Source organism: Sardina pilchardus, chromosome 13 (assembly GCF_963854185.1).
Source record: "Sardina pilchardus chromosome 13, fSarPil1.1, whole genome shotgun sequence".
NCBI classification, from domain to species: domain Eukaryota; kingdom Metazoa; phylum Chordata; class Actinopteri; order Clupeiformes; family Clupeidae; genus Sardina; species Sardina pilchardus.
In genome coordinates this window covers 9,162,535-9,188,239 of record NC_085006.1, presented here as the reverse complement: position 1 = coordinate 9,188,239, position 25,705 = coordinate 9,162,535, and the positions used below count along the sequence as shown (strand labels likewise).

Below are 25,705 nucleotides of genomic sequence, written 5' to 3'. Positions count from 1 at the left end.
CCCCAAGGCTCGGTGCCAGAATCCCCTTTCTCCGTGGGGTCCGATTATTAAGATGTCTTCTTTATAAGCTTTGCAGCTTATGTACAACTTCGAGTTTGCGAGAAACGCAGGCGTCTTAATTGATTACCAAATGATCCAAGGCCAAGTTCCCTCGGCTCCTACAGACCTTGCTCATAGCACAGGCCATGGTTATGTCACGCATGGCGGCGCCTTAGTTAACCCAAATGCTCACCGAGCTCCGCTGACTACCTGTAGCCACTTCAACATGAAATTCAAATAAGAACTGTTGGCCTACAAGGTGATCCCCGTTTCCGCGTCCAGTAACTTGAATGCTCTCATAAGGCACACACCTGACCGCAGCGCTCCTTCAGAGAACGCCGCATGGCACTACTGCCTGCGTGATTAAAACTATTCTCTATGGTTCCAATATCGTGGAACGCGCTACAAGTTGCTACGAAAGTAGGGACTTCCCTCTCTATTTTCAAAAATCCTTTGAAGACTTAGCTCGTAGAAGAGGAGCCTACCCCCTCTCCTATCACCACTTATAACCCAATACACTTAGATTGAACTTATCATGACGTTCTTCAATATCCTCTCTACGTCCCGCACTTAACTTGACTCAAGATGGTCTGGTCAACGAAATTAATGTGTATGTGAACGTATTATGGCACCTTAGCCTATATCTTAGAAACGTGTCGAACATCACAAATCTTCTATTTGTACAACTACTCAGAATAAATAGCTGCACTTCATTCACAAGTGTGCCCGGTGATTCGAAGAGAAATCACAATAAAACTGAACCACAAAACATGTGGCAGCAGAACCTCGCAGATAAAATTTCACGTAATGCTAGACGGTATTGCAGCATGCCCCCCAGGGGAGCTGGAGCACAGGAGCAATGATAGCGCAGCAGCAAGAATCCGCCCCGTGTAGGCTACAGCTCACTCCTGGCGCCCCTCCACCACAGCGGTGCTGATGCTGAGGGTTGTGCGGTTGTGCAGCTCTGCTACAAGTTCAGCCAGTCACTCTTGTTGCTGCAGCGTGGAGAGATCAAGCCCCTATCAAGCGGCGCAGTATCGCTGCGGAAACATAGCGCGTTCTTTGTTTGTACACAAGACTGCACAGAAAGTGACTTTGTTACGAGAGATTTCCCCCCTGTCGAATGTTTACACGTTAAAAGCAAGCACGTCGTTTTTTTACCCCATAAGGATGCGACGGGGAGAAAGCGCGGGACAGGAGCCTTTTGAGTGATTTGTTCCTGTGTGGAGTTTTTTTGTCGTTGTGGATGGATAAGGCGCGTGCACGTTCAGAAGAAGATGGTTTTCTGATGACTGTGGATTGAATGGAGCTGCGGAATTGAAGTAAATTCATTACTGTTGATCCAGGAGGAGGGATGCCCATATACCCAAAAGGAGCAGCAATAGAGGAGTTCTGTCTTTTTTTCTAATTGGCCAACGCTTGCCGTTTTAATTTAATTAATTAATTGTAAAGAGGAGACGCTATCTCCGGCTTTTATCAGATTTAACAATAATTGTAAGACTAAATGATGAAAAATGAAGAGAAATATTTTTAAATCAAGAATGGGAATTTAGCATTTCAACACGTATCGATAACACAAGATATTTTATTGAAGACCGGGAGTTTTTTTTCATACATTTGTCGCTTTGTGCTTGAAGAATGGCGATTAATACAGATCCAGAGTTTGAGAAATCCACCCTGGGAGAGAATGCCGCCGCTCAGCCGCCCGAGTCCCATGAGACGGAGAAACTTCTCAGCGTCACCACCACTGAGCCCGGGGGCAACGGGATGAAGATGTCTAGCTCCTTCACCGTAAATATCGGCAGCGACAAAGCCTTGGATGCTGACCAAAACGGCCACAGCGTGCCACTGAGGTCTGGTTCCGCAGGGCACCTAGGGGCTGCTCCGCTGTCCCCGTCCCGAGTCAGTTTAAGTCGCACTTCTTCCACCGGGAATGCCGCGCAAGAGCAACAGAAGCCCAAAGACTATCTTATTTTGGTTATTCTGTCCTGCTTTTGTCCCGTCTGGCCCCTCAGCATCGTTGCACTGGTATATTCGATTATGGTAAGTAGTCTACCCGTCTTTGCCAAAGCACCATGTGAACACTTTCATGTCCTTAGCTGCAGAATAAAATATTGATATGGTGATAGAAGGAAGACTATTATTGAATTCATAAAAATCACAAGGGATATCTCGGGGGTTCCACGTGGGACTGTATGGTCCGCATGGCAAAACCTGCATTCGTCATATTTCTACATGTATTCCTCACTGAATTCAAAATGGAAAAGTTTTTGCTAAGGACTTAGCATACAAACATTGGTCTGCCCAGATGCTCCTATTCACACTTTTGGTCGAGAGGAAATACGCGCTAAACATCTGGTGCACTCTCGACCACACGCGAGCTTCTGTCACAAGACAGCCGAGCTGAATGATCAACACAGCAGAATATTCATTATCATTGGAGAAAAGTCGGCCAAACCCATAATTGCAGCTAAATTGTACCTTTTCACAGCCAATCACTTTGCCTTTTGACAGAGGAAAAACGCACAATGGCAAAATTAAGTCGAGAAATCATATACGAGTCAAAACAACCAACCATCCAACTTTCATTTCTGTGAATTACATTTTCTTGTATTTTACACACGGTGCATCTAAAAGTTACCTCAATAACGACGCAAGCCTTCAGTAAATGCCTTATATTAGATGGCATAATTTGGAGAGCGTTTCGCGTGCAGGGCGTGGCGCCATTCAGTCATTCTTTTCCATTGGTTTGTGTAGATCCAGTCAGAAATTAATTGGCCATTTTGAACAGCTGAAATGAATGCAAATATTGTACTGAATAGGAAGACTGTGTGAGTAAGCGTTTTCCACGACCGTCGTACACGTGAAAGACTGGTTATTAAGGTCATTGTGCGTTAAATTGTTCACTTGGTGCGCATTCAACACTGCAGCTCGAACTCAGGGGCTCTACGTCTAATGTTTGGTGTTAGAAACGTATTGTGCCATGTGTTTATATGTTTGCGTTTCATCCAAGCATTTCAGGTTGGCCTCCTATCTCTGGGGAGACTCCTGATAAGTAGCCTGTGTGTGTTCTCATCTGGACGGTCGGTCTGAAGGCAGAGTAAAGTGGGGAGTGCACGCAGTCACACAATAGATGGATTAAGCGGACAGTGGGACATGACCCAGTGTGCAATTTTATTAGGCTACTGACCTAGACTGCAGTGCCACGTAATGCACCATTAGACTTCTATTCTGAGGAATTTTAAGATGCCATTTTCACAAAAGTAAATTTAAAATGACCCAAACATTTATTCACTTAGATTACTTAACAACTTCTACTGAAACATCAGAGACAAATCTGAACCAAAAAATAATATTTCCATGAAGGTGTTTAAATATTAAAGGGTGAAAGGGTGCCATTTTTTTGGAGGGCTTTAAACTCTAAAGGCTGACATTTTTCCCTTAGAAATATATTCCAAAAGTGTGGATAATTAAACTTCAAATTGAGGTGATAATAAATTGATGATTTTGGACTCACAGTGTTTCATCTTTTAAAAGTTACAGGTCTGCAACTCTGAACTGCAGATTCATCAAGAAGTCTTTACACTAGCCTTACCAAGTGTTGTATAATTAATCATGTCTGTCTTGGCTGGGTATACGGAATTCTACACCCATTTTAGTTATAACCTTGTAAATGAGCCAGCTTGGAAGAAGAATGAAATCTTCCTGATACTGGCTAACCCTGATAGAACTATGAAAGCACTGATGGCCAGTGTGACTGACTCCTCTAGACAACAAATTAACTATATGGTAGCACATTGGCTCAGCAACTCACATGGAAGCTTGCTCAGCAAAGGTAGTGGGAGGGAGACCTTGCCACCGGTGACAGTGAGGCAAATAAACTCTGTATTCATGTGAGCCTCTTGTCAGTCTGGAGGTGTACAAACAGCCTTTACCTTCCCCTCTGTTTGTGAAGTCCTGGGAAGAGAGAGAGGGAGAGAGAGAGAGAGAGAGAGAGAGAGAGAGAGAGAGAGAGAGGGAGGGAGAAGGAATGGGAGAAGGGGAGACAGAGAGAGGAAATAAGAGCTGGCATCTAACTCAATACAAGGTGAGAGGAGTCAATTAGCTGCTTCTGCAGAGGGCAGTTTGCAGCAGTTAGCCAGACATCTCCCAGATAAACAGCCCCTCTCTGACTTTCCCTGGAGCAGTGGAGAGAACCCCCCCCCCACCACCACCACCACCACACACCTACACACACTCACACACACACACACTCAAAGGCACCACTGCTTCACCAGAGGCAGGTAGACCAGTCAGGTGGCCTAGATTGTGGACAGACTGGAGTGAGGTTCCGTGAGAAAACCGATTCGAGGGAAGGGACACGCATTTCTTATAGTTGCAGCTCACAGAGGCAGAAGCCTACAAGTCAATTACGGGGAGTGGAGGGCTGTGGAGTAATCGACTTTTATTGCACTGACCCAGCTCTGCAAGTAGTGCAGTCAGGACGCGTGCAGGAAACACATAGCCACCACCACCACCACCACCACCTCCACCTCCACCACTGCTGCTCCTGCTCCTGCCAGTGAACGCTTGGCAGATTTACATGTGAAATATGGGCCAGTGTGTGTAGCAGGTGTACGTGTGTTTGTGTGCTGGGACTGCAGTGCTGATGGCGTTAGAGCTGCATGTGAGTGTAATCAAATGGATGCATGTGCAGGAGGCTTCTGTCGATGACGATGTGTGTGTGTGTGTGTGTGTGTGTGTGTGTGTATGTGTGTGTGTACACACAGCATGGACAGTAGGCAGAGTGGTTCAGGTGTGTCCCTGTGCAGTTAGTCATTCATTTGTTATTGTTTTTTAAAACTGGACTACCCTGATTGACATTTAATTTCACATTAGCGGGAGTATTCACAAGGGGGACTCAGATCTCTATTAGAACCTTGATTAAAAAAAAGATGGGCTGTGAGGGGAAAGAGCCAGTGTTCAAGATCAAGTCTAAAGGGCAAAAAGTCAGATTCAGCCCATGATCAGATATCCAGCTCTATCCAGAGGTGGCTGAGGAGGACATGGTATTTTTGTCTCAGTCAGGTGGACTGGACAAAAGTTGAGAATTTCCATCTTTAATTCCTCGACTTTTTTGTGAGGTTTACAAGGACCGTTTCTATGCACGAGGGCATGCATGATGCTGGATATCCAACACTCACTCAGTGTTGTTCTATTGGTTGAGTGCTGAGTGTGTTGTTGTGCACGCACGGTATAGTGTGGAAAAGGCTCATGTTTCCCACTGAGCGCTTCACACATAAACAACGGAGCCTTCTCGCCCTGTTTCGCCTCACGGCTCTCAGCCACACCTGATTGGTTGTGGGCTGAGCGAGGCAACCAGGAGATGGATTCTGTGTGGCTTTGCATTTAGCAGGTTTACCACCTGCTTTTTACAGTCACCCTAACAGGCACTAAACCCGTACCCCCCCATACCCCCCCGACGCACACATACCCCCCCCCCCCATGCGCCGTTCCCTTTGCTGCTGGCTGGCTGGGCTGCTCTCTGTATTATTAATGGCTGAGGCTTGTGAGAGAGCACTTAGCCCCCCCCCCCCCCTCAACCTCTCTCTCTCTCTCTTCCTCTCTCTTTCTGCCTCTCTCTTTGTCTGCAGTAGAGGATGCTGTGGGGGATTGCTGGGGGTGGTGATTGGCTGTGGTATAGCAAGAAGGATGCCTATAGGTTTGTCAGGAACGTGTATTGGCCATCGATTGGCCTTCCTCCAAGTCGAACACTCATATGGCTTGGAGGAAGAGGAGGAGTTTGGGGGGTGGGGGGCGTCGCACATTCATAAGAGAAATACAGGCATCCCCGCCTTCCAGGCAAATCAATATGTCCATTTATCATGAGTGGGCCTGCTCCCCCTTCACCCCCCACTCCTACCACCCACTACCCAGCTCCTGGGCTCTGGAAAAGCCACCCTGAGACCGGCTCGATCCCACCGCTACTTGCCATTACTCCCGGAGTGACATTAAAGCGAAATGAAATCCTCTTGGAAAGGACACGGCTCCCGCCTGGAGCGTGCGGGGGCTTGAAATGACAGCCATTTTTTTGAAAAAAGGAAAAAAAAAAAAAGAAATTCCGGAACATCAACAATAAAAAAAAAAAATTGTATTGTAGAAGTTCCAGAGGCATTGCACAGAAAGGAGAAAGTTCCGGGGAGCGTAAGTGCACCTCGAGTGGATGGCTCTCTCACCGTGCTCTTGTTTTTAAGGGCCTCCATTGATTGGAGGCGCTGATGCGGCTTTTCGCTGTGATTGGACTTTGGATCAATAGAGCTTTGCTGCCCTGGCCACATATTATACCTCTGCTAAGATATCAGGGCCAGTCTGCAGTATTTGAACTGAGACTGGGGAATGTGCCGAGCGGTGTGTGTGTGTGTGTGTGTGTGTGTGTGTGGTTCGGTGTGGTGATATAGCCAAACAAGAGGGGCTCACTTTTTGATGAAACTATGTAAAGCTACCCCCCATCACGTCCTGCCAGGTGAGCAGAGCAGAGTTGGGGTCCTATAAAGAGCAGTGGAGCCAGAGAGAGGTGTCAGAGAGGGAGACCGACAGGCAGGGGGAGGGTAGCCTGCAGACCCGGCCTGCCTGCCTGCCTGCCTGCCTGCCTGCCTGTCTGTCTGCCTTACTGTCTGTCTGTCTGCCTGCCTGCCTGCCTGCCTGCCACTCTCTGTCTCAGTGCTGGAGCTTAGCTGTGCGAATCTCAGCAGCCATGCCGAGACACTGTGGAGACAAGGAAGTCCACGGGGAAGGGAAGGAGCAGGGGAGGGAGAGAGAGAAAAAGAGAGAGAGAGAGAGCAGGAGAGAGAAGAGAAAGAAAGGGAGATAAGGAGGGAGGGAGAGAGAGAGAGAGTAAGAGAGGGCTAGTGGGCTTCTTGTTTTCCTAGGCTACAACTGTGACAGCTGTAATCCTATCCTTTATTGTAAATCTCCCTGCCCTAAGCAAACACAGCTCAGAGTCGAGAGCATGGATAGGCCATTAGCATAAAGTCATATGTGCTAACACAAGGGGAACTGGCAGGACACGCTTTCATAAAAGGCTTAGTCTGAATGGTGCAGTGATGTCATTGCACACTAGGAACCAGTGCAGGTGTTTTTAGAAAATGAAGGCAGCATTTATTATCTTCATTTTATATTACTGGCAGGCTTCCTGGCATCTGATTGTGTTGAATGGAGTTCTTGTAAATGAAGATTAATGCGGAACAAAATCATAAAGTAAGACTACATCAGTTAAATGTAATTCGGAATCTGGTTTCATAAAACACCTTCTAGTTTGATTTTCATTATATTTGTAATGGGGCTTTGAAGGTCCACTTTAGAACCAATTCTAGGATTTTGTGGGATTTCGGCAGCACTACTGTCCGATGCTGCCAACCCTCCCAATCCTGTCCCATCTCCTTGTAAATGACACTTCTGTTCCCTATTGCATTTCAATGAGAATGGTGTTGCAGTAAATTTCCTTCCCCAAATTTCCCACCTGCTAAAATACACTTTCTCTCTGACTTGCATTATAGCCTTACAGTGAAGTATTTTAAGCTTCTGCACCCCCCAACCGCACCGCACCCCACCCCCACAACTAACAAAACACAACGCATACATTATTCAGGAGGCGGAACAGGAGGGGACTTTTTAAAGAAATGGTGCAGTAGTTGGACTGTGAACTTTAAGTCACCTACAGGGCCTCGTCAGGGTTTCTTCCAACGCCACTTGGACAGCACTTAGGGGTAGAAGGGGTCAGTAGGGGACACTGACCTTAGTCCTGTATCCATTTCTTAAAGACCAATATGGGTGCCTGAGGGGATCTTACCAAAGGTCCTTCATTACTCCGCTTTAACCCTCTCTGGTCTTACCCTTACACATGGAATCAGAATGTGTGATAAAATAAGGCATCTGAATGAGACAGTCGTGATAATATGAGAATGCACCACTGAGGGTTTTGAGGTTGGCCACTGCATCAGTGTGTGTGTGTGTGTGTGTATGTGTGTGTGTGTTGTCCTGGAGGGTATGGCAGGTGGTATTGATTTCTTTAATGCAGTCTGCTGAAGGGACGCCCTCCCATGGGTGCAGTGAGGGTTAATGGGAAGATGTGGCCAAGGGCCGCCGGTAATGAGAGCACAATGCCATCGGTCAGGTTTCTTGTGTAGTCCTGGTCAACTCAACACAACACACAGTCCCCTCTGACCTCTAGAGTCATGTATGAGTCACCCCCTCCAATCACCCTCGGCCTTTATCTTACACGCTGTGCTGGTCCATCACTCTGTAAAACTGTGTATAGGTCAGCTTGTGCGTATAGGTCATTCCCAAAGTGAAGTCTGTCCAGCAGTTTTTCACTGCCTGGGTGAACCCAGAGGAACCTGTTAACAAATTTGAATCTGGAAAGAATCCCATTGACACCAGAATCACCAAAACCCAGGATCCAATCACAATGCCTTTTTTATGATGACAGATGATGGCAGTGCATTCAGCACAACCAATGGCTGTGCTGATGATGCCAACAGGGTTCAACAGATGTGGACGTTTATTTTCTTTGGAATTTAGAAATCGACTGCAAAGAAAAACCTTAATTTACAAGAAAGATGTATTTTCTGCACTTCTGAAATGATTTGGCAAGACTTTAATGCACCAATTTAAGTATAATTTTACTGCTGGTTACCCGCTTGGAAGTCAATTAGACCTTTCTCGACCCACTCTCAGTCTCAATTGAGAAGCTGTCTGGTGTCAACCAGCAAAGTATAGTTCTACCCCTCCTCCAATTTCAGACGGATTCAGCAAGCCATGTGTAACAGCAAATAAAGACAACACTATGTAACAACACACACACATGCTGCTCAGAAGTACACACCTGCACAATCTGCTCTGATAGGAGCATAAAGCACTGCACACACCCTTCTACCTCACTGCCTCCTAGTTAATGGTTTCCCAATGGAAAAAGTAAAGCTTGGGGTTCTCTCCTCCAATAGAATGTTTGATATTACCTCTTTGCACAATTTGTTTTTAATCAGTGATGATGTTTCACATGCTTATCGCTCAAAGATTATCTGGTTGAGATCACTGACTAAAAAAGACTCTAGTCTATCAACCAATGGTTGGAAATAATTTATCTTTATTCCCGTTAAAGTATTTCTCTGCTGAACATCACTGGAATGATATACGTTTTCCAACTCCATTTAACAGTGTGTCTCTTTATCCAGAGGTCGTTCAGCAACAGTTAGATGCCCTTACCTGCATGAGGTGGACAAGACAGAGGAGGGCTTCTCTGGTGTTGACTAATGGGTCTTCATTCATATTTGAAAAGGATGCACTCAGTGTGGTGGGTTTCACTGTGGTCTCATCCCATGTTCCTGTCCTGTCTGTGTGTGTGTGTGTGTGTGTGTGTGTGTGTGTGTGTGTGTGTGTGTGTGTGTGTGTGTGTGTGTGTGTGTCTCCAGTCCAGAAACAGTCAGCAGCAGGGCGACCTGGACGGAGCTCGGAGACTGGGACGTCTGGCTCGCCTCCTCAGCGTGGTGTCCATCGTCCTGGGCCTGCTGATCATTATTGTCTACACAGTAGTAATAAGTAAGTAAGGCAGGACGCCATCTTCCCCCTGCTCCCCGAGACCTATGTCTGCTTGTGTGCCTTTAGTCCTTAACTTGTCATCAAATTCGGAAAGATCGATGGAGAATCCCATAACAGAATGCAACTCTTCAAGCAATATGGCACAAAAACATTGATAGTTGGGGTGGGGTTGGTAAGGCATATTCCCACAGCATGTCACCTGGCCATACATTTGAAGCCTGAATGTACATAGGTCTTTCATACGAATCTCTAATTTCCATTGATGAAATGACTGATGAGGTGTGTAGGAGATGTAATGAGACTAACCTTGTTTTTCTCTCTTTTCATCAACAGCAACACAAGCAAATTAACATGCCGAAAAAAACATGCAAGGCCACGTATCATTAGAAAATACCTCCTTCTCAGCAACAAACAAAAAAAGAAAAAAAAAGAAAAAAAACAGATGCCGACAGTTTGAGTAAATTCATAGGTGCAAGTGATGCATGCTTTAGGGTTACAATATGCTTGATGAAAAAGAATAATAAAACCTGATATACTGTCCAACGTGTCCAAAAGTAATTAGTGGTTATGACTTGCATTCAGTAAATAAGCCGCACTCAGCTGTGCAGATTCGATGAGAGAACAACAGAGGAAGAGGATGTTTCTCAGTTGTACAAGGACATGCACTGGGCCTGATGGGAACCAATGGACTTTGCATAACCATTCTTTAGTCCCAGCTGACTGAAATATATGAATATATTTGCAACATACATATTATATATATAATATATATATATTGATGTACATTTTTAAAGAGATTTGTATGCAGTGGTTGCAGTTGGAAAGTCACTGTTTATTGGTTGCCTTGCTGCTAACTGTAGGATTCGTACAGACTGGCAAACTAGATGGGGAAAGGGAAACCATGAAGATGGGGTGTGGTTTTTATTTTGGCTAATTATTTTGTAGCGTTAAAAAAAGACCACGTGCATGTCTCTCTGAAGCATAGGAAGCCAAGGGATTTTCTTATTCAAAGAGAAACTGACTCGACGGAGATCATTATTTCTGTGCCAGTGGGAGAAAGGGTGTGGTTCCAATGATCAGTGGTAAATGTACATACTGTGAGATCAGTGCTAGAAACTCCCAGAAACTCATGCGTCTCTCTCCACGTAGTCGTTTGCCTTGCTGTGCGAGGGGCTTGACCATATCGATAACGCATGCCGAGCCTGAGTGAGCCTGACACGCCCCAGATTGCCCCCTGTGCATGGGTGCAACTGAGGAGGCATGAAGACCCCCTGGACCTCGTCCAGCCCGAACCCCAGAAGTCCTGACCCCTTTCCCTGCCCCGACCCCTCCGATATGTGTACTAGCCGGTGTCCCCCGATGCAGTGTTGTGCAGTATACCCTTCACCACTGCACTATGCCCACTACCCACATACAGGCCTTACCTAATCTCCACCTGTATTTGTTCGATAATATATATACATGTATATTTATATATCCAAGTTTATGTATTCGCACAATATATAGGCATGCTTTGAACAAACAGTACACCATCCCTCACAAAAATCCCTGTTGCAAATAGTCTTTCTAGTCTATGCAGGGTGGGTACATTGTGACTGGAGACACTATATGGTCTTAATAGTGTAATACGCACACCAATCTGTGACATCATTCTAAAAAAATGCCCATTTGGTTTTTGTCAACTCGTGCACACAATAAAATTTGCCCATCTGCCCATTACTGAGAAGTTTGGAATTTTCTTTTTACTACTGTATAGGCAAACAGTGGGTCTTTCATAGGGATTGGTTGCCATAATAAACATGGTTGAGGCCTAGTCTTGACGTCTGAGACTTGATGGGCAAGAAAAGCACTGGTTTAGCGAAAGTCAGTGACTGTCATAATGGCCAAGTTATATGGTGCCTGGAAAGGGAACTATTTCCTGGGTTTTATGTCTTCGAGGTCATAACTGCCGAGAACAGACAAAGACTTTCAATTCAAAGATCCCTGGAGATAAAGCTCAGGTGTACTGATCAAATTCTTTCTCTGCCCCAAGTATAGACGACGAAGCACTTGATACACGCTGAACATCCCCCATCCAGTCACTGAAAACGGTAGCTAAAAAAACCTGTCCAAATACTCTGATCAAAAAGTCACCTTCCACATTTAGTTATACATAACTCCTCAATCAGTGCACTGCGGAGATTTTCCATTGCTGGTTTTCCAGAACAAGATATTTTGGTGATCTCTAACCAAAAGTGTTCATGTTTAAGCGTCATCTAAAATGTGCACTGATCTGAAGTGAAATTGAAAAAAAAAAAGTGAAATTTCTGAATGATCAGGACCATACATTTTATTGAGCAAAGGATATCTTCTTTCGTATAAATAGTTTTTTTTCTTTGATAATGGCCAGTACAAAATATAAGAAAATGTCAGTGATGTCCAACTCATGACTACTATTTTCCACTGAAGAGAATGATTTTACATACTGTCTTGTACGTCGCACATACTGTATCTTCAAAGACTGTTCTTGTGTATTCAGTTGTCCACTGCTAAGACCTTGAATGAAATGTGACTTTCTATCCATGTATCTTTTTAGCGGTTTAGTTCTCTTTTGGATATGTATGTTTTTCAGACCTTTAATTGTGTACCTTTCGCATGTATGGAATAAACTTTAACATGCATGGTCCATGGTGAGTCTTATTTACTTGTAAAGTTATGGTTTAAAAATCAAAATACAATAATAATGGACAATTAAATGTATCCATATCCAATAGTAGGTTAATTCTAAGATACTGATCATATATCTTTGGAATATTCTCATACTGTAGCCTACACTGCTCTTTTGAGATCGACTACAAAATGAGATTGTCTGGAGAAAAAAAACCCTACTGATTACTATTTTCTATGATCAATTTCAACAGTTGAACAGTTAGATTTCAACATGAGTAAGTACAGTACATGAACTAATCAGGAAATGGAGTGGAGTATGAAGGGCTACATACAACACATATGTGGGGCTGGTACACCCCATAAACTGTGACGCAGACATGTCTGGTGGAAGTTTGAGTTATGTCAGCTTCGTGGCCCTGAACAAAATGTTGCCCAAAATTCACTCTATCTGAACACGACAAGAGGTGAAGTCCCCACCCCCCACCGCTTTCCCTTAGAAACACACTTACATAGACACCCGCCTCCATTTTTAATGGTCCTGACTGAAGTGCCCCTGAATAATGGATGACCTAGGAAATGGCACAAGATCTACTGCCTGTTTGGGCACTTCGGTCCGTAGCGGTTCTGTGGATCCCCAGATGTGCCTCACGCCATGTTAGCACTTGCGTGTCCACATCATACATGCTCACATACTGCACATAGGAGAGCTTGTATTATTGGTTGAATTTTTTATTAACAATAATCATATACAGTAGCATCACAATAAAAATGGTAATGAATTACGCTTTGCATTGGCAGAAGCCTAAACAACCAACAGTCAGAACCTCAAGCAACTCATCCATCCATTTATCCATAAAAGAAAAAAGATTCCATGGCAAGAACACCAAACCGTTCAACAGTCTTTTAAAACTATTAATCCAGAGCCAACACGAGCTAGAAAAAGCTGAGAGAAAAGTGTTAAAACGATCAACTGAAGCACGTAAATTAGATTGTCATACACTCTCATCACATATGTTTAGATGGGTCGGTAACTCACTGGCGTCATACTTAGATCAAAAGGGCAACAGTCTTCAAGCAAGTCTAGAGTAGGCTGTATGCTATAGCATGGAGGGTCATCATCAGCCGGTCGCACTTTGCACACGTTTGCTCTTCCAGAGGTCACAGTGAGAGGGGAACCATTATAGTCACAGTACACAGTATTCCATTACGCTCCAGTAACCAGCTTATTAGTCAAAAGGCCCTTAAATATTCACAAGCTCCACACTGTCATCACAGCCCAGAAGCTCGAAGCAAGCAGAATATGGAGCTGTGCTGGAGGTTGCCAAATGTAAGTTTCTGCCACACACACACACACACAGGCTGATTTTTGCAAAAATGCTAACAGATCAAAATAAAATGGCCTGTTGGGCAAGGGCCACTGGCTGCTGTTTTAAAAAAAAGTTCTTTCATAAGCAGAAAGTACAATTCAATTGCTGAAGTGATGTTACCCTGCTTGGCAATACCAATCTTGGCATTGGCTACAAATTGTAGCTCAATTCATTTCCGTTACACAGTATTCCTTTGTTACTTACTTACTTACAAGAGCCAACAAATGTTTGACTGCACTTTACTTACAACGTGATGAGGCGCTCATGCGGTCAGAAGTGTCAGTTTGGTAAATGCTACAGGTGTGCGATGGGGCATTTTTCAGACAGGGCACCAGAGGAGAGGCGGAAGCTTGAGGGGGGAGATCGGTGGATTGGTGACAGCCTCCTGGGGAGAATGGTGTGCTGCCCTCACCCCCTACAAGTGGCAGAGCCATCCACTCCATTGCACTCTCTATGTCCATCCCTCCCTCCCTTCATCTTTATATCTCGATCAGTCCACCTCTATCTCTCCAGGCCTTTGTGTCTGTGTTAGATCTTTAGTTCCATTACTAGGAAAAAATCTCATTACGCTCATTGTGCTGTAGACTATCACAATGGCCAGCAGATATTTACTAAGCCATGGTCCATTGATGGACTTGAAAGTGGAGCGTTCTCCTACTGACAGCCCCATTAACTTTTGAAGGAACTCTATTCCCATACAAATGTCAGATGAGCAGATATACAAATATGGATGGTGGAAGATCTGACAGATAGTTGCTGTTCACTGAAGTGTATCGAAACACCAAGACTTGAAGATATACCATCCATATGAACACCATTTGGTTTTCGGTCTGATTTGCTTTGCCTATATATAATTGCACCACCACCTAACTGACTTGAAACAGAGCTGCTAAGCATATAATCATATCTATGTACATTATTTACAGAAGAAGAGAGGTCCTTTTGAAGACCTCTATGTGCTGACTGTGTGCAGGCAACACCTAAAATCCCATAGAGACTTCGGAAAAAACATTCATCAGAGGATGAAGCTCACCTTCAAATTTACTTCAATAAGACGCAAGTACCAAAATTGACACCTGGCAGTAAAAACCGCACATGGAGGGAGAGTATTTTTCGACAGGAAACGGAAGAATGGATTTGCCATCAGATGGACATGTGAATCCAGAAGGTCATGAACAAACATTCACGTCTTGTGCTTCCACCAGCAGACAGCAGTGAGATCCTTGGCCAGTGCTGATGCTCTAACAAGGCAAGAGAATGATAAGAATCCCTACCATGGCCAGCTCTGCGGTGACAGAGCCATCAGAAATGGATAGTACCCAAGAACCCGATGCCTTCACAGCCTGCTGCCTCAGCAGAGCAGAACTGTCGGAGGAGGCCTTGTTTGTCAGGAGTCCAGGGCGAAAGAAAGTGGGATAAAAGGGAGCAAGGGCAATGAAGGAGCCAAAAGGCAGTGTGTATTGTATGACTTGCGGTGAAACGTGTTATCTAGACTTCCACTGCTATTTAGTAGCTTCTCCTGCAGCACCTATTAGTGCTAGAGGGTTTATGTGACAGCCTCGCTGTACATGTGCTTCTTCCCCTCACTATTCTTTCCTGCTGTGTCTCTCCCTCTCTCAAAAACCAGGGATTTTCAACTTGCATATTCATCAAGGAGAGAGTGCTGGCCTGTTTCCGCCATCACGCTCCAGTTCTTCAAGATGCCATCAGCGGCCGCCCGCGAGAAAAGGCAAAGACGTGCGTACGATGGGGAAATCTCACAGTCACGATCGGCCGACGATGCTCTACTTTCACAGACCTCTGTGGGGGATCCCTCTCCCTATTACGACCAGGTGGTACACAGCCTGAAACAGGACAGTGTTTCAGACTAGGCTTGTAATGCCTTCATCATGCCAGTCAATACATAACATGTCAGCGTTGGGTTTTTTTCTGTATTTGGATTTCTGGAAGTGTTTTAAATCCCTGTTATGGGGTTAAATTGTTAATCTTCAAGTTGAACGAAAGCTTCTTGAAAATTTTTGAGTGCCTACTGTCACACATTTTTTTAAACATTTATATGAATAATTTATTAATTAACAGGATACATAACATGATGAACATCTTCCGTCACTAAAAGAACCATCACATTAAAATGTCTTGCTTAGAAGGAAAGTAAGGGAAAACAAAATCACCACAGAGGGTAACATTTTTTGTTGCCTTTCCTTTCAGAGCAAGAAGCGTTACATTTTTGTTCCTTTAAAAAAACAAAAGATCCAGATTAGTCATATTAGATATTTGGTCTCTGTTCCCTTCTCCCCACCCCACAGTATAACTGTTTGTGGGGGGAGGATACCCCCCAAAAATGCTTCAGGATTGCACCAAACTACCACCCCTCCCGTTGATAAATACAAATAAGGAAGTCCATGCTGGCCGCAATCAATACCATTATCTGATTAGGCCAAGTGGGCGTTTGCTTAGTAGCCTCCAGGGTCCTCCTATTGCTAAGTCCATCCTTCCGGGTTCCACCACAACTCGAGCTATGCCAGAGGGAAATAAAAAGCGATTGGTCAACTCCCGTGTCCGTCAGTGAAATGCGTAGAGCAGCAGGAGGATGGTGCAAACGCCGATGACTCCGCCCAGAATTAACGAGTCCCGCCTCTTCCGCAAGTTGATTCGCTGGATGAGGCTATTGATGGCAGGAAAGCGATCTGAGAGAGAGATTTGGTCAAGGAAAGTAAAAAACTAAATCCTAACATCATTGCCCTCATGTCTTGTACTTGTCACAATGGTGAGAGAGCCACATATAAGTCACATATCCAGTTGAAACACAGTCACATAACAGAGGTTTTCTTAGTTGATGCTCATTCAGCTCAAAAGTAAAAAAAACAAATCCCGGTCAACAGCAGCATGTCTGCCGTACACAGCTCTTCAGTGTTGAGACAGAGAGAAAGAGAGAAAGAGAGAGAGAAAATGGTAAGTTTGATGAGAATGCTCTCCCCTTGTGGAGAACTAGATTAGAGCCTGCACTTAAGGTGCTTCAGAGTCAGCTAAAATGGTGCTGAGATGGAGACTAAAATAAACTGGTTTTGACTATTCACCAGAGGGGTTACCAGGATGCAATCTTTGGGGGGGCATTTGGCTTATTTGGGGTGGCAACAAAAAAAGCACAATCTTTTAGCGCATGGCCACTTGGCAGACTCACAGGGCCCATAGTCTAGGCCATAGACTAAACAATGTAGTAGTTGTTAAACCAGGTGAATAAATGTATGGGTTTCCCAATATCATTTGTAGTGGCGTTGTGACTGATACAACTCACATTCAATACAATAATACAGAATCATAGATGATCTGTAGCCATTCTATCTATCTATCTATCTATCTATCTCTCATGCATCAGCCAGGAGACATAGCCTAGTCAATGAAAAATACATAAGACTATTAGTGTGTCACAATTGTTTTGATACTGATAATAAGTTAAAAATGTTGATACTTTCTTGATTTGATTTGGGAGTCCCACCACACCAGTGGAGATCAAAGACATTACAAGGCATATTCTTCCCCCAACACACTCAGTGAAAAGGTGGCTTTGTTTGTATTTCAAACATTTTGAAATTCATATTAAGTTAGTTTACATTATGATAGGCTAGCCTATGCGTAATTAGTTATATTAAGTTGACTATTTCATATAGATTTTTTTATTTTGACTCACATTTTGCATGATTGTCATATTGATTTACATTTATCTTTAATGTCATTGAGTGCCTGTCACTTTAAGAGAACGTGAGAGTAATTAGGCTTCAGTAATGATATTCGGCTAGTCTAAAATAGGCATAATGCATAGAAATATGTGGAAGCAATACGTTGATTCTATGTGGTTTAAATAAATGTTCAAAAAAACAAACAAGAAGAGCACAATATGCATGCAGTGATTATTGTGGGGTGCTATTACATACAGAGCGGAGTTGGAGACCTGTGTATGTGCTGCCTGCAATTTAAAAGCTGGATTACTGGGGAATGGCTTATTGTACAAATGAATGCTTTATAGCCTCGTAGTTGGTAAGGTCTGCCATTTGTTTTGATATGGTTTGCCACGTGTAGGTTGAACGAAGAGATTGAGATATTTTACCGAGGGTAATGTTGTGGAGATGGAATAAAAAACGATTACATTTCATGTAAATTCAGGTTGATTTTCTCGCGAACTGTTTATTACAGCAACTAGTGTTTAATATCATCGGAAAGCTAAGATCGTGCTCTGTCAAGTGATATGCATGTGATATCAGTGTGATTAGAACTTCGTGAGCAATCCAATACAGAAGAATGGGTGTGCATTTTGCACTTTTCGCAGATAATGCGAATGTTAATGCAGGCCTTGCCTAAATTCATATTGATTTTCTCGCGAACCCTTATTACAGCAACTAAGTTCTTAATACCATCAGAAAGCTAAGATCGTGCTTTAAGTGACACTATTAGTATGACTAGAACTTCGTGAGTAATCCAACAGAGAAGTATGGGTGTGTATTTTCCATTTTTCGCCCATCGCAGATAATCTCTCTGGGGTGGCAGACGTTATCTTTGGGGAGGCACTGCCTCCCCCAGCCTCCCCCTAGACACGCCCCTGCTATTCACTACAGCTTACCAGCAGGATTTTAATATAATTCAAAATTCAAAGTTTTTTACTTATTCAAAACGAGAGGGATTTTAATAATTTATCACTCATTAAGAGAAAGAAAAAGGAATGCTAAAGCCAAAAAAAAGTTCATTAGCTCATCACATAAAATATCTAAACATAGACTACATCCTGTTTAACATTTAAAAAAAGGAAAAGGCAAAATAGCAGCAAACTGCAAAAACAATTAATTAATTAATTAATTAATTATGTAATTATTTAATTAATTAATTAATAAAAGAGCTTCCAAATAGCATGTACGAAGCACCCTAGGTGGCAAAAGGTTCACAGCACTTTAAGTAACGTGAACGGATAGTGCCAAGAAAAAGCAACATAAAACTTCAAGTAAAAGCTGAGTCCCAAATAGAAGCCTGTCTCTTTTACATGCCTGGTGTGGCTACAGGTTTGGATAAATGAAGACCGGTCTCAAATATAGGCCTGTTTTTTAGTTCTTAGGTTGTATTTAACCTCCTAAAACTCACCAGATCGCCTGTTTCAGCCAATTCTCTGGTGCAGATTGCGCACACTAAAGTTCTGATTAGATGGCATTAATAAAGACTGCGATGGTGAAAGCCAAAATTCCAAATTGTTTCACCTTTTTTTGATATGGAGCCTATGTCAGACATCGTCCAATTCATCCCATTTTGATTCAAATGTGCACATTAGACAAATGCTGAAATAATAAAATATGCAGGCATGAAATATCACAAAATGTGGCATGCATCCAAAGAATGTGGTGATAATTTACAGTGTTTTGTTCATTTTGGTCCTTTACAGTGAAAATCCCATATCAGCAGCGGATACATTACATTAAGATGTGCCATGGATTGTTTGTATATAAGATTAAGTCTAACTCATAACATTTATTTTGCTTATAACAGGACACCATCAGAAATTAGATCATCATACTGTTATCAAAATGATGTGAATGTGGGCACTAACAGACAATAAAGAAAATGGAGATTTCCATCAGAGACAAATAACTCTGTGACATATCTTCAAGCTTATGCAACTCACACATTAACACATTAACACTCAAAGTCAGACTGCAAAGGATACTGGCCAAAGTGTTGACCCTGCTCTGTATGGACTTCAAGAAACCCCGCTGCGAGGTCATGTTCTCCTTAGTTGCCATGGCAATGCTATAGAGAAAAGAGAAAAATGGTTGCAGCAACAAAAAGGTTTAATAACTACAAGTAACCTTGACACCACAGAGATGACGGAATTTCTCTGAGAGTTACATTGCATATTCCCCCCAAGACACACATGCAACAACCTTACCTTAAAAATATATGGATGTGTGTGGTGTGTGTGTGTGTGTGTGTGTGTGTGTGTGTGTGTGAGAGAGTGTGGATGCTTGTTTGGGTGCAGCAGCTTGTGTACATTGAAGCTAGGTGGACAAGTACCCACTCAGTCTTTAGTTAAATTAAGTTAGTTAAGTAAATCTCCTCAAAATATGCCAAATTCAAGATAATTGCATTCTACATATTTAATTCGACCCCACCCAACCACACTCTAACTGCGTTCGCCCAAAATGTAAACTGTGTAGTTCACTTCACACATACAAAGGCAGAATGGATCAGCATTAATATGCTCAGGAGACCAAAGCTCAGCTCAAAGAATCAGTCAGACAAAATGCCCCAGGAAAAATTATCCTCTATTAGAGATTAATATCCCAAGACATGGCAGGCAGATGTCTTCAAGGGAGAAGAAAAAATAGCCATGCATTTCCATTTCAGCGAACAAACAAATTGGTTTTCCCCTTGGGATTGGGTATGAACCACTTGAAGAGATTGGAAAGATCTTTGAGTGTTTATTTGCCATTTGTAACAAGTTTGACATTTCTGAGAGGCTCTCCTTCACTAAGGGAGAGTGATCTTAAAACGACTTGAGCTAGCAAGCAGAGAAACCTGCCCTTCTTGGAGGCTCTTGAGCTGACTCCGGCTTTCTTGTTGTGAGTTGGAAGGGGATTAAATTGCCTGGTGACACTGTAGATCACTCAAGCCCAGGCTCAGCAGCTCTGGGAGGTGTAACATATAGCCTGGCACTGCTAAGCCTGCCAGCCAGCCAGCCTGCCTGCCTGCCTGCCTGCCTATTCCCCATCCTCCCAAAGGTACCGCAGGCTGCAGGGCCATTCCACTGCCATACACCACAGTCTTACAGAGCTGTTGGACCAGTCTGACCAGGGAACAGTGCAGTGCCATTGTTATAATGGGGCCCTATGCAGGAAAACAAGCAGGGCTTGGATGACTTGTTTGGCTGCTACAATCTCTGATACAATTGGAACAATTCCCCATGAACTGACCACATCATGGTCTGCAAATAATAAAGATAATGGTTCATAAACAGACTGTTCCATGATGTGGCAATGGCGTGACTACCGCCTGGTTTCACGTTATGGAAACAAACAAAGAGCGAGCAGCGAACAAAAGACAACGACGAGGTGGGGAAAAGGCTGGATGATAAAAGGTAGGTAGAAAACAAGAGAGGAGAGGGGCTGGCTAACAAAGCCCACACACCGTCCTCTGAGGACACGCCAGAGCCTCTGGGGGCTCTGCCTAGGGGTGCCTGCAGTCATAAACAAGCCTCCAGAGATCAGGGCTGTACATCATATGGGTGAATCGCTGTGTGTCTCTCTGCGTGTGTGTGTGTGTGTGTGTGCGTGTGTGTGTGTGTGTATGTGTGAGTATATGGGATAAACTGTGCGTATGTCTTGTGTGCTTTTCAGTGGGCTGCTTAAGGGTCAACAGGGAACATGAGGGAGCGGTAATCTCTGCAACATGAAGCCCTTTTACTTTCACTGTAGAAGTGCAGGAACGTCTCCATAGAGGTGGATTTAGTTAAATCCTCAGCAGGTAAACTAGTCTGCCAGTGATTAAGGTGGCAATTCAGTAGCTCATCTTCAAATCCATAACACAACAGGTGAGGGTTTACAGCATTGTAATGCGTATATGCTGATATCACAGGATTTAAGGTGTTTTATCCCCAATACACCATATGCATGTGAATCACTCGAGTGCTATAAATAAGACTCAAAGTACTAAAATGAACTGGAAAACAGAATAGTCATGAAAACAGTAAAAAACACTGAGTGAATAGCTTGTCTGAGACACATTTAGACATTGTTGCAGTAAATTTCTGGCATCTTTGTTCAATAAAGGGGCAATCGATATGGAAGTTCATCAAAAGTCGTTCTTTTGCATTTAAAAAAAAAAAGGGAAAAAAAAACAAAAAAAAACAGATGCACAAAATAAACAGGCCTCTTGGGTACCCTGCAGAGGAGGGTATGATGAAAGTTTAAACGGTGTGCTCCTGCATCGCCTCTGCCCTGAGCTGAGTGAAAAGACAGAGAGGGTCTGTGACGACGATGCAGACCAGCTGCTGTTGGCTAATTTTCTGCTTGGCCGAGGAGGAGGAGGAGGAGGAAGAGGAGGAGAAGAAGGGGGAGGAAGAGGCGAGGTGGTGCTCCACGGCCCACAGGTCTCCTTAATTAAGCACCTGTGCCTGCCGGTGCTTGCGGGCTTCCACATCAGTGCCCCAACGAGAGGAAGACAAGGAAAGCAAGGGAGATGGGGGAGGGAGGGGTGATGAGGAAGAATTTAGGAGGAGAAAGGAGAGTGGAAAAGGAGGAAGAGGAGCGCTAAGGCGAAGAGAAACTTAAAGGGCAGAACAGTAGGACACAGGCAGAGTGAGTGATATTGGGCAACAGGCCAGAGGGGCAGAGAAGAGGATGGGGAGAGAGAGAGAGAGAGAGAGAGAGAGAAAGAGCGAGAAGGAGAGTGAGAAAGAGAGAGAAGGGAGAGATCAGAGGAGAACAACCAGGGAAAGAGAAGAGAGGAGGTCCACATCCTTTCATTTCTATCTGAATTGAGTGAAAAACAACTATTAAGGAGATATTAGATAAAAGGAGGGAGAGAGAGAGAGTAAAAGAGAGAGGGAGAGGTAGAGATAGAGGGTAGGGGAGATAGGAAGTGAATGAAGTACAACAGAGGCTTGAGGGATGCAGAGCTCACTGCTAGGCAGGAGAAAACTTCACAGCAGGCAGTGTCTGAAAGTGAAGGATTCTTTTTTTTTTTATCCAAAATGAACTGTGAGGGCTTAAGAGCTGTTGCACAGTAAGCAACAACTGGGCTTTCCTAGTCTTCCCCTTCAAGGAAGGAGAATAACAAAAATGACTGCCAAGAAAGCTGTCTTGCCAGCTCCACTCTGAGAGGCAGATTTGCTTTCAGCCTAATCAAGAGAGAGAGACAATCTAATGCTGTCAGAGAGCGGACAAGGAATAGGTCAATGGCTTCCTGCTGTGCTTTGATTGAGGTCTCTCTTTGACTTGGAAACAAAAGTGTCTCGGAGTGAAAACCCTGACAAAGAGATGGCCTTGGTACCGCTCATGAACCAAGCACAATGTGGTGATCCACAACAATAGTATTGTTAGACACACATCACACAATAGTGATGCACTAACCTGAAAGAAACATCTACTTGATTACATGGTAAGGGAATGTAAACAGACTTCTTAATGAATGTAGTGAGTCTGAAGTGGTTTAGTGGATATCAAGCCAATAATTTGTAATTACAAGTACAAATCAATTGATGTATGCAAAAAAATTCTTTATCTAAAGCTGCGTGTGTGTGTGTGTGTGTGGTGCGTCAGTTCAGCACACTCACCTTATTGTGTCTTCGATCAGTCTGTCTGAGCTGTGGGGAGACAGGGAGAGGAGAGAGAGAGTGAGTGATTAGAGAGGGGTTGTGGGGAGCGCGTGCAAACAGGCTCTCCTGAATGACTTGAGCCCTGCCGGTGCCTCTGGCTCTCCTCTCAGGGGGGAGTCAGGGTCAGAGTAGAGGTGATCGATGCCGGGCTGCAGTGAATTCTGATGGCTCACTTGCGCATATGCGCAGACACTTCCTGCACGCTCGGTCACTTTCACTCCTTCAAAGACACTCGCGCAGAAACACTCACGCAAACACACACACAGGCGTACGCACACATGCTCATGGGAACACGCTCACACGCACGCTCTCGTATGGACACACACACACACACACACATCCCTGCTGCTGTGCTTGGATGAGTCCCCAATCTCACAGCCCAGCCCCCCACCCCACACAGACACAGCCACGAGGGGCTCCATGCTCCAGCGCGCGCACACACACACACACACACACACACACACAGTGAAATCAAATCACATACACACAAGTACAGAGGCTTGAGCCCTGCCCCTCTCTGAAGGTGTTAGGGGATACCACTGCAGTGGGCTAGAGGAAATGCCCAACAATTACCACAGCAGCCTCTAGCCAAGTGTGTGTGTGTGTGTGTGTGTGTGTGTGTGTGAGAGAGAGGGAGAGAGAGAGTGTGTGACAGAACAGACAGAAACATCCCTTCCTGAAATACGAGTCGATGAGCTTATAATTCAAAAGAACCAATACAAGAGTATAGTATCCTAGGAGGATTATCTGCCTGTTGTCATATGTGTGTGTGTGTGTGTGTGTGTGTGTGTGTGAGAGAGAGTGTGTGTGAGAGTATGTATGTGTGTGTGTGCGCATCAAACAGAAACACCCTCAAAAGAACCAATACTAGAGGAGGATTATCTGCCTGGAGTATTATCAGAGCAAGATAAACTAGAGTCATTATATGAATTACTATATGTAGACAAACAAAATCTTTTCAAAACGCAGCTTTTATGACTGCATGTTTGTTATTTTTCAGCATGCTCTCATCCAAAACCAAGCTGCTGACATTAGTCTCCCTTTGCCAGCGTAATTACGAGTCTCTCAAGCAGAAAACACAGGCAGTGCAGCGCCCTGCGCGTGGGGTTGTGGCAGCGAATACAGAAGAATGCCTGCACCGCGACACAAGTGACACGAGGGTTGACATCTGACAGCCGACAAGTTTCCCCATTTCCTTTTGAGCGACAGGTGACACACGCGACGCTTGAAGATTCTGGCGTGCGTTTCCGATGTGGGGCGCTGCGGGGAGCCGGAGCTCGTTTCTCTCTCTGGGTGTGTGGATAGAGGCTGGAGAGTGGGCTGGTCCATGGAGAGCGCGCTGAGAGGCCCAAACAGATGATGGGAAATGGAGTCTAATGGGCCATATGCTGCTCTCTAAACGACTGCGGCACAATCATCCCCATTCTCATACTCTTGCGCCCTCCCTCCCTCCCTCTCGCTCTCAAACACACACACACACACACACAAAATGCAGCAAGTGTCGTTCTGCTCAGAGATCACATTACAACAGCAACACATTGCATGTTACTGACAAGACAACCAGGCTGAATCTCTCTTGCTCTACTTTGTTCTAGTTGCTCATGCAGCTCACTAAATGCAGCGGACTTTGCCAAACCTCTCTGAGGCGCCTATCCATTCTGAAGTAGCAGGGTCCCCGGTCCACCACATCACCATAAGCGTGAGGGAAGGTGGATCCATCACTTCAGTGGCCAAGAGACATTAACCTTGTGGGGGCAGGCAGCACACACATCCTGTAGTCTAATGATCCCTAATGGGCTCTGGGGCTTCCCCCATCAGTCAGCCATGCCTAGCAGACACCAAAAAGCCCCACAATCCTGCCAGTAATACAGGGATGGTCCAGGCTCAGGTGCCCATCCCTTTCCATTCCGCCTGGCTGGCTGGCTGCTCTGAGCTGAAAAAGAAAGGGAATTAAGCGCAGCTTTGCCACACTCATTAATCTAAATCTAGAGCTAGTGACAACAGGGGAGACACCGTCTCCCTGGCACACAGCAGCCTTGTGCCCACACCCACCCACCCACACACCCACACACACACACACACACACACACACACACACACACACACACACACACACACACACAGAGACAGACACCAAGCCAAAAACAGACAAAATCAAAAAGAGACTGTTCCAAAATGCCACCATCAATGTATCTGAAAGGGCAAATACATCAACAGCAAGAGGCTGCCAATGGACAATGATGTCTACTCTCTTGCCATTGATCTAAACTTTAAGAAACTTAAGGGTGTCTCAGGGTTCAGGCTATGGGCTACTGTGAGCTCTTTGAGACAAATATAATAGTTATAAGCTGGCACTAAATAAATCAAATTGAATTGAAAAACATGGGTCTAGCAGACCCCAGAGACTTAACAACTACAACCTGATTCCAGGTCACATCAAACACATTCAGGTGCCCTGAACAATGTCTTCGGCCAAAATCTTTGTAAACGCATTGATTGACACAAACTTATTAGCTGGCTGGAGGATGGTCTGATCGGCATAGCTGGGGCTGCATGCTACGTCATCATCAGGCCACGGGGGCTTTCCCTTGTGGGCTCACCGCTAGCATCACGCTACTAACTTGCAGGCCTCTCGTTTAAAGTGGCCGCAAGCCTGAATTGAAGCACTCTGGCAACAGATGCATTAGTTCAATTACATTAACAAACAGCACCACACCCTACT

At 44.5% G+C, this 25,705-nt stretch overlaps 2 protein-coding genes across 2 annotated transcripts in view; one reads left to right on the top strand and one right to left on the bottom strand.

Moving 5' to 3' along the window:
• The first annotated feature begins 979 nt into the window (after positions 1 to 979).
• trarg1a (trafficking regulator of GLUT4 (SLC2A4) 1a) lies at positions 980 to 12,280 on the top strand. Its single transcript, XM_062553232.1, has 3 exons — positions 980 to 2,082; positions 9,489 to 9,615; positions 9,949 to 12,280. Exons 1-3 carry the CDS (start codon positions 1,678 to 1,680, stop codon positions 9,963 to 9,965), a joined length of 549 nt encoding a protein of 182 aa, XP_062409216.1. The 5' UTR covers positions 980 to 1,677; the 3' UTR covers positions 9,966 to 12,280.
• A 706-nt stretch (positions 12,281 to 12,986) lies between these two features.
• The window catches only part of gosr1 (golgi SNAP receptor complex member 1), a 40,334-nt gene continuing 27,615 nt past the window's right edge, over positions 12,987 to 25,705 (bottom strand). The window contains exons 7-9 of the mRNA XM_062552448.1: positions 22,942 to 22,971; positions 19,336 to 19,418; positions 12,987 to 16,318 (exon numbers count right to left, since the gene is read on the bottom strand). Coding sequence (XP_062408432.1) covers positions 16,194 to 16,318; positions 19,336 to 19,418; positions 22,942 to 22,971 — 238 coding nt within the window. The 3' untranslated portion in view covers positions 12,987 to 16,193. The remainder of the gene's footprint in view (positions 16,319 to 19,335; positions 19,419 to 22,941; positions 22,972 to 25,705) is intronic.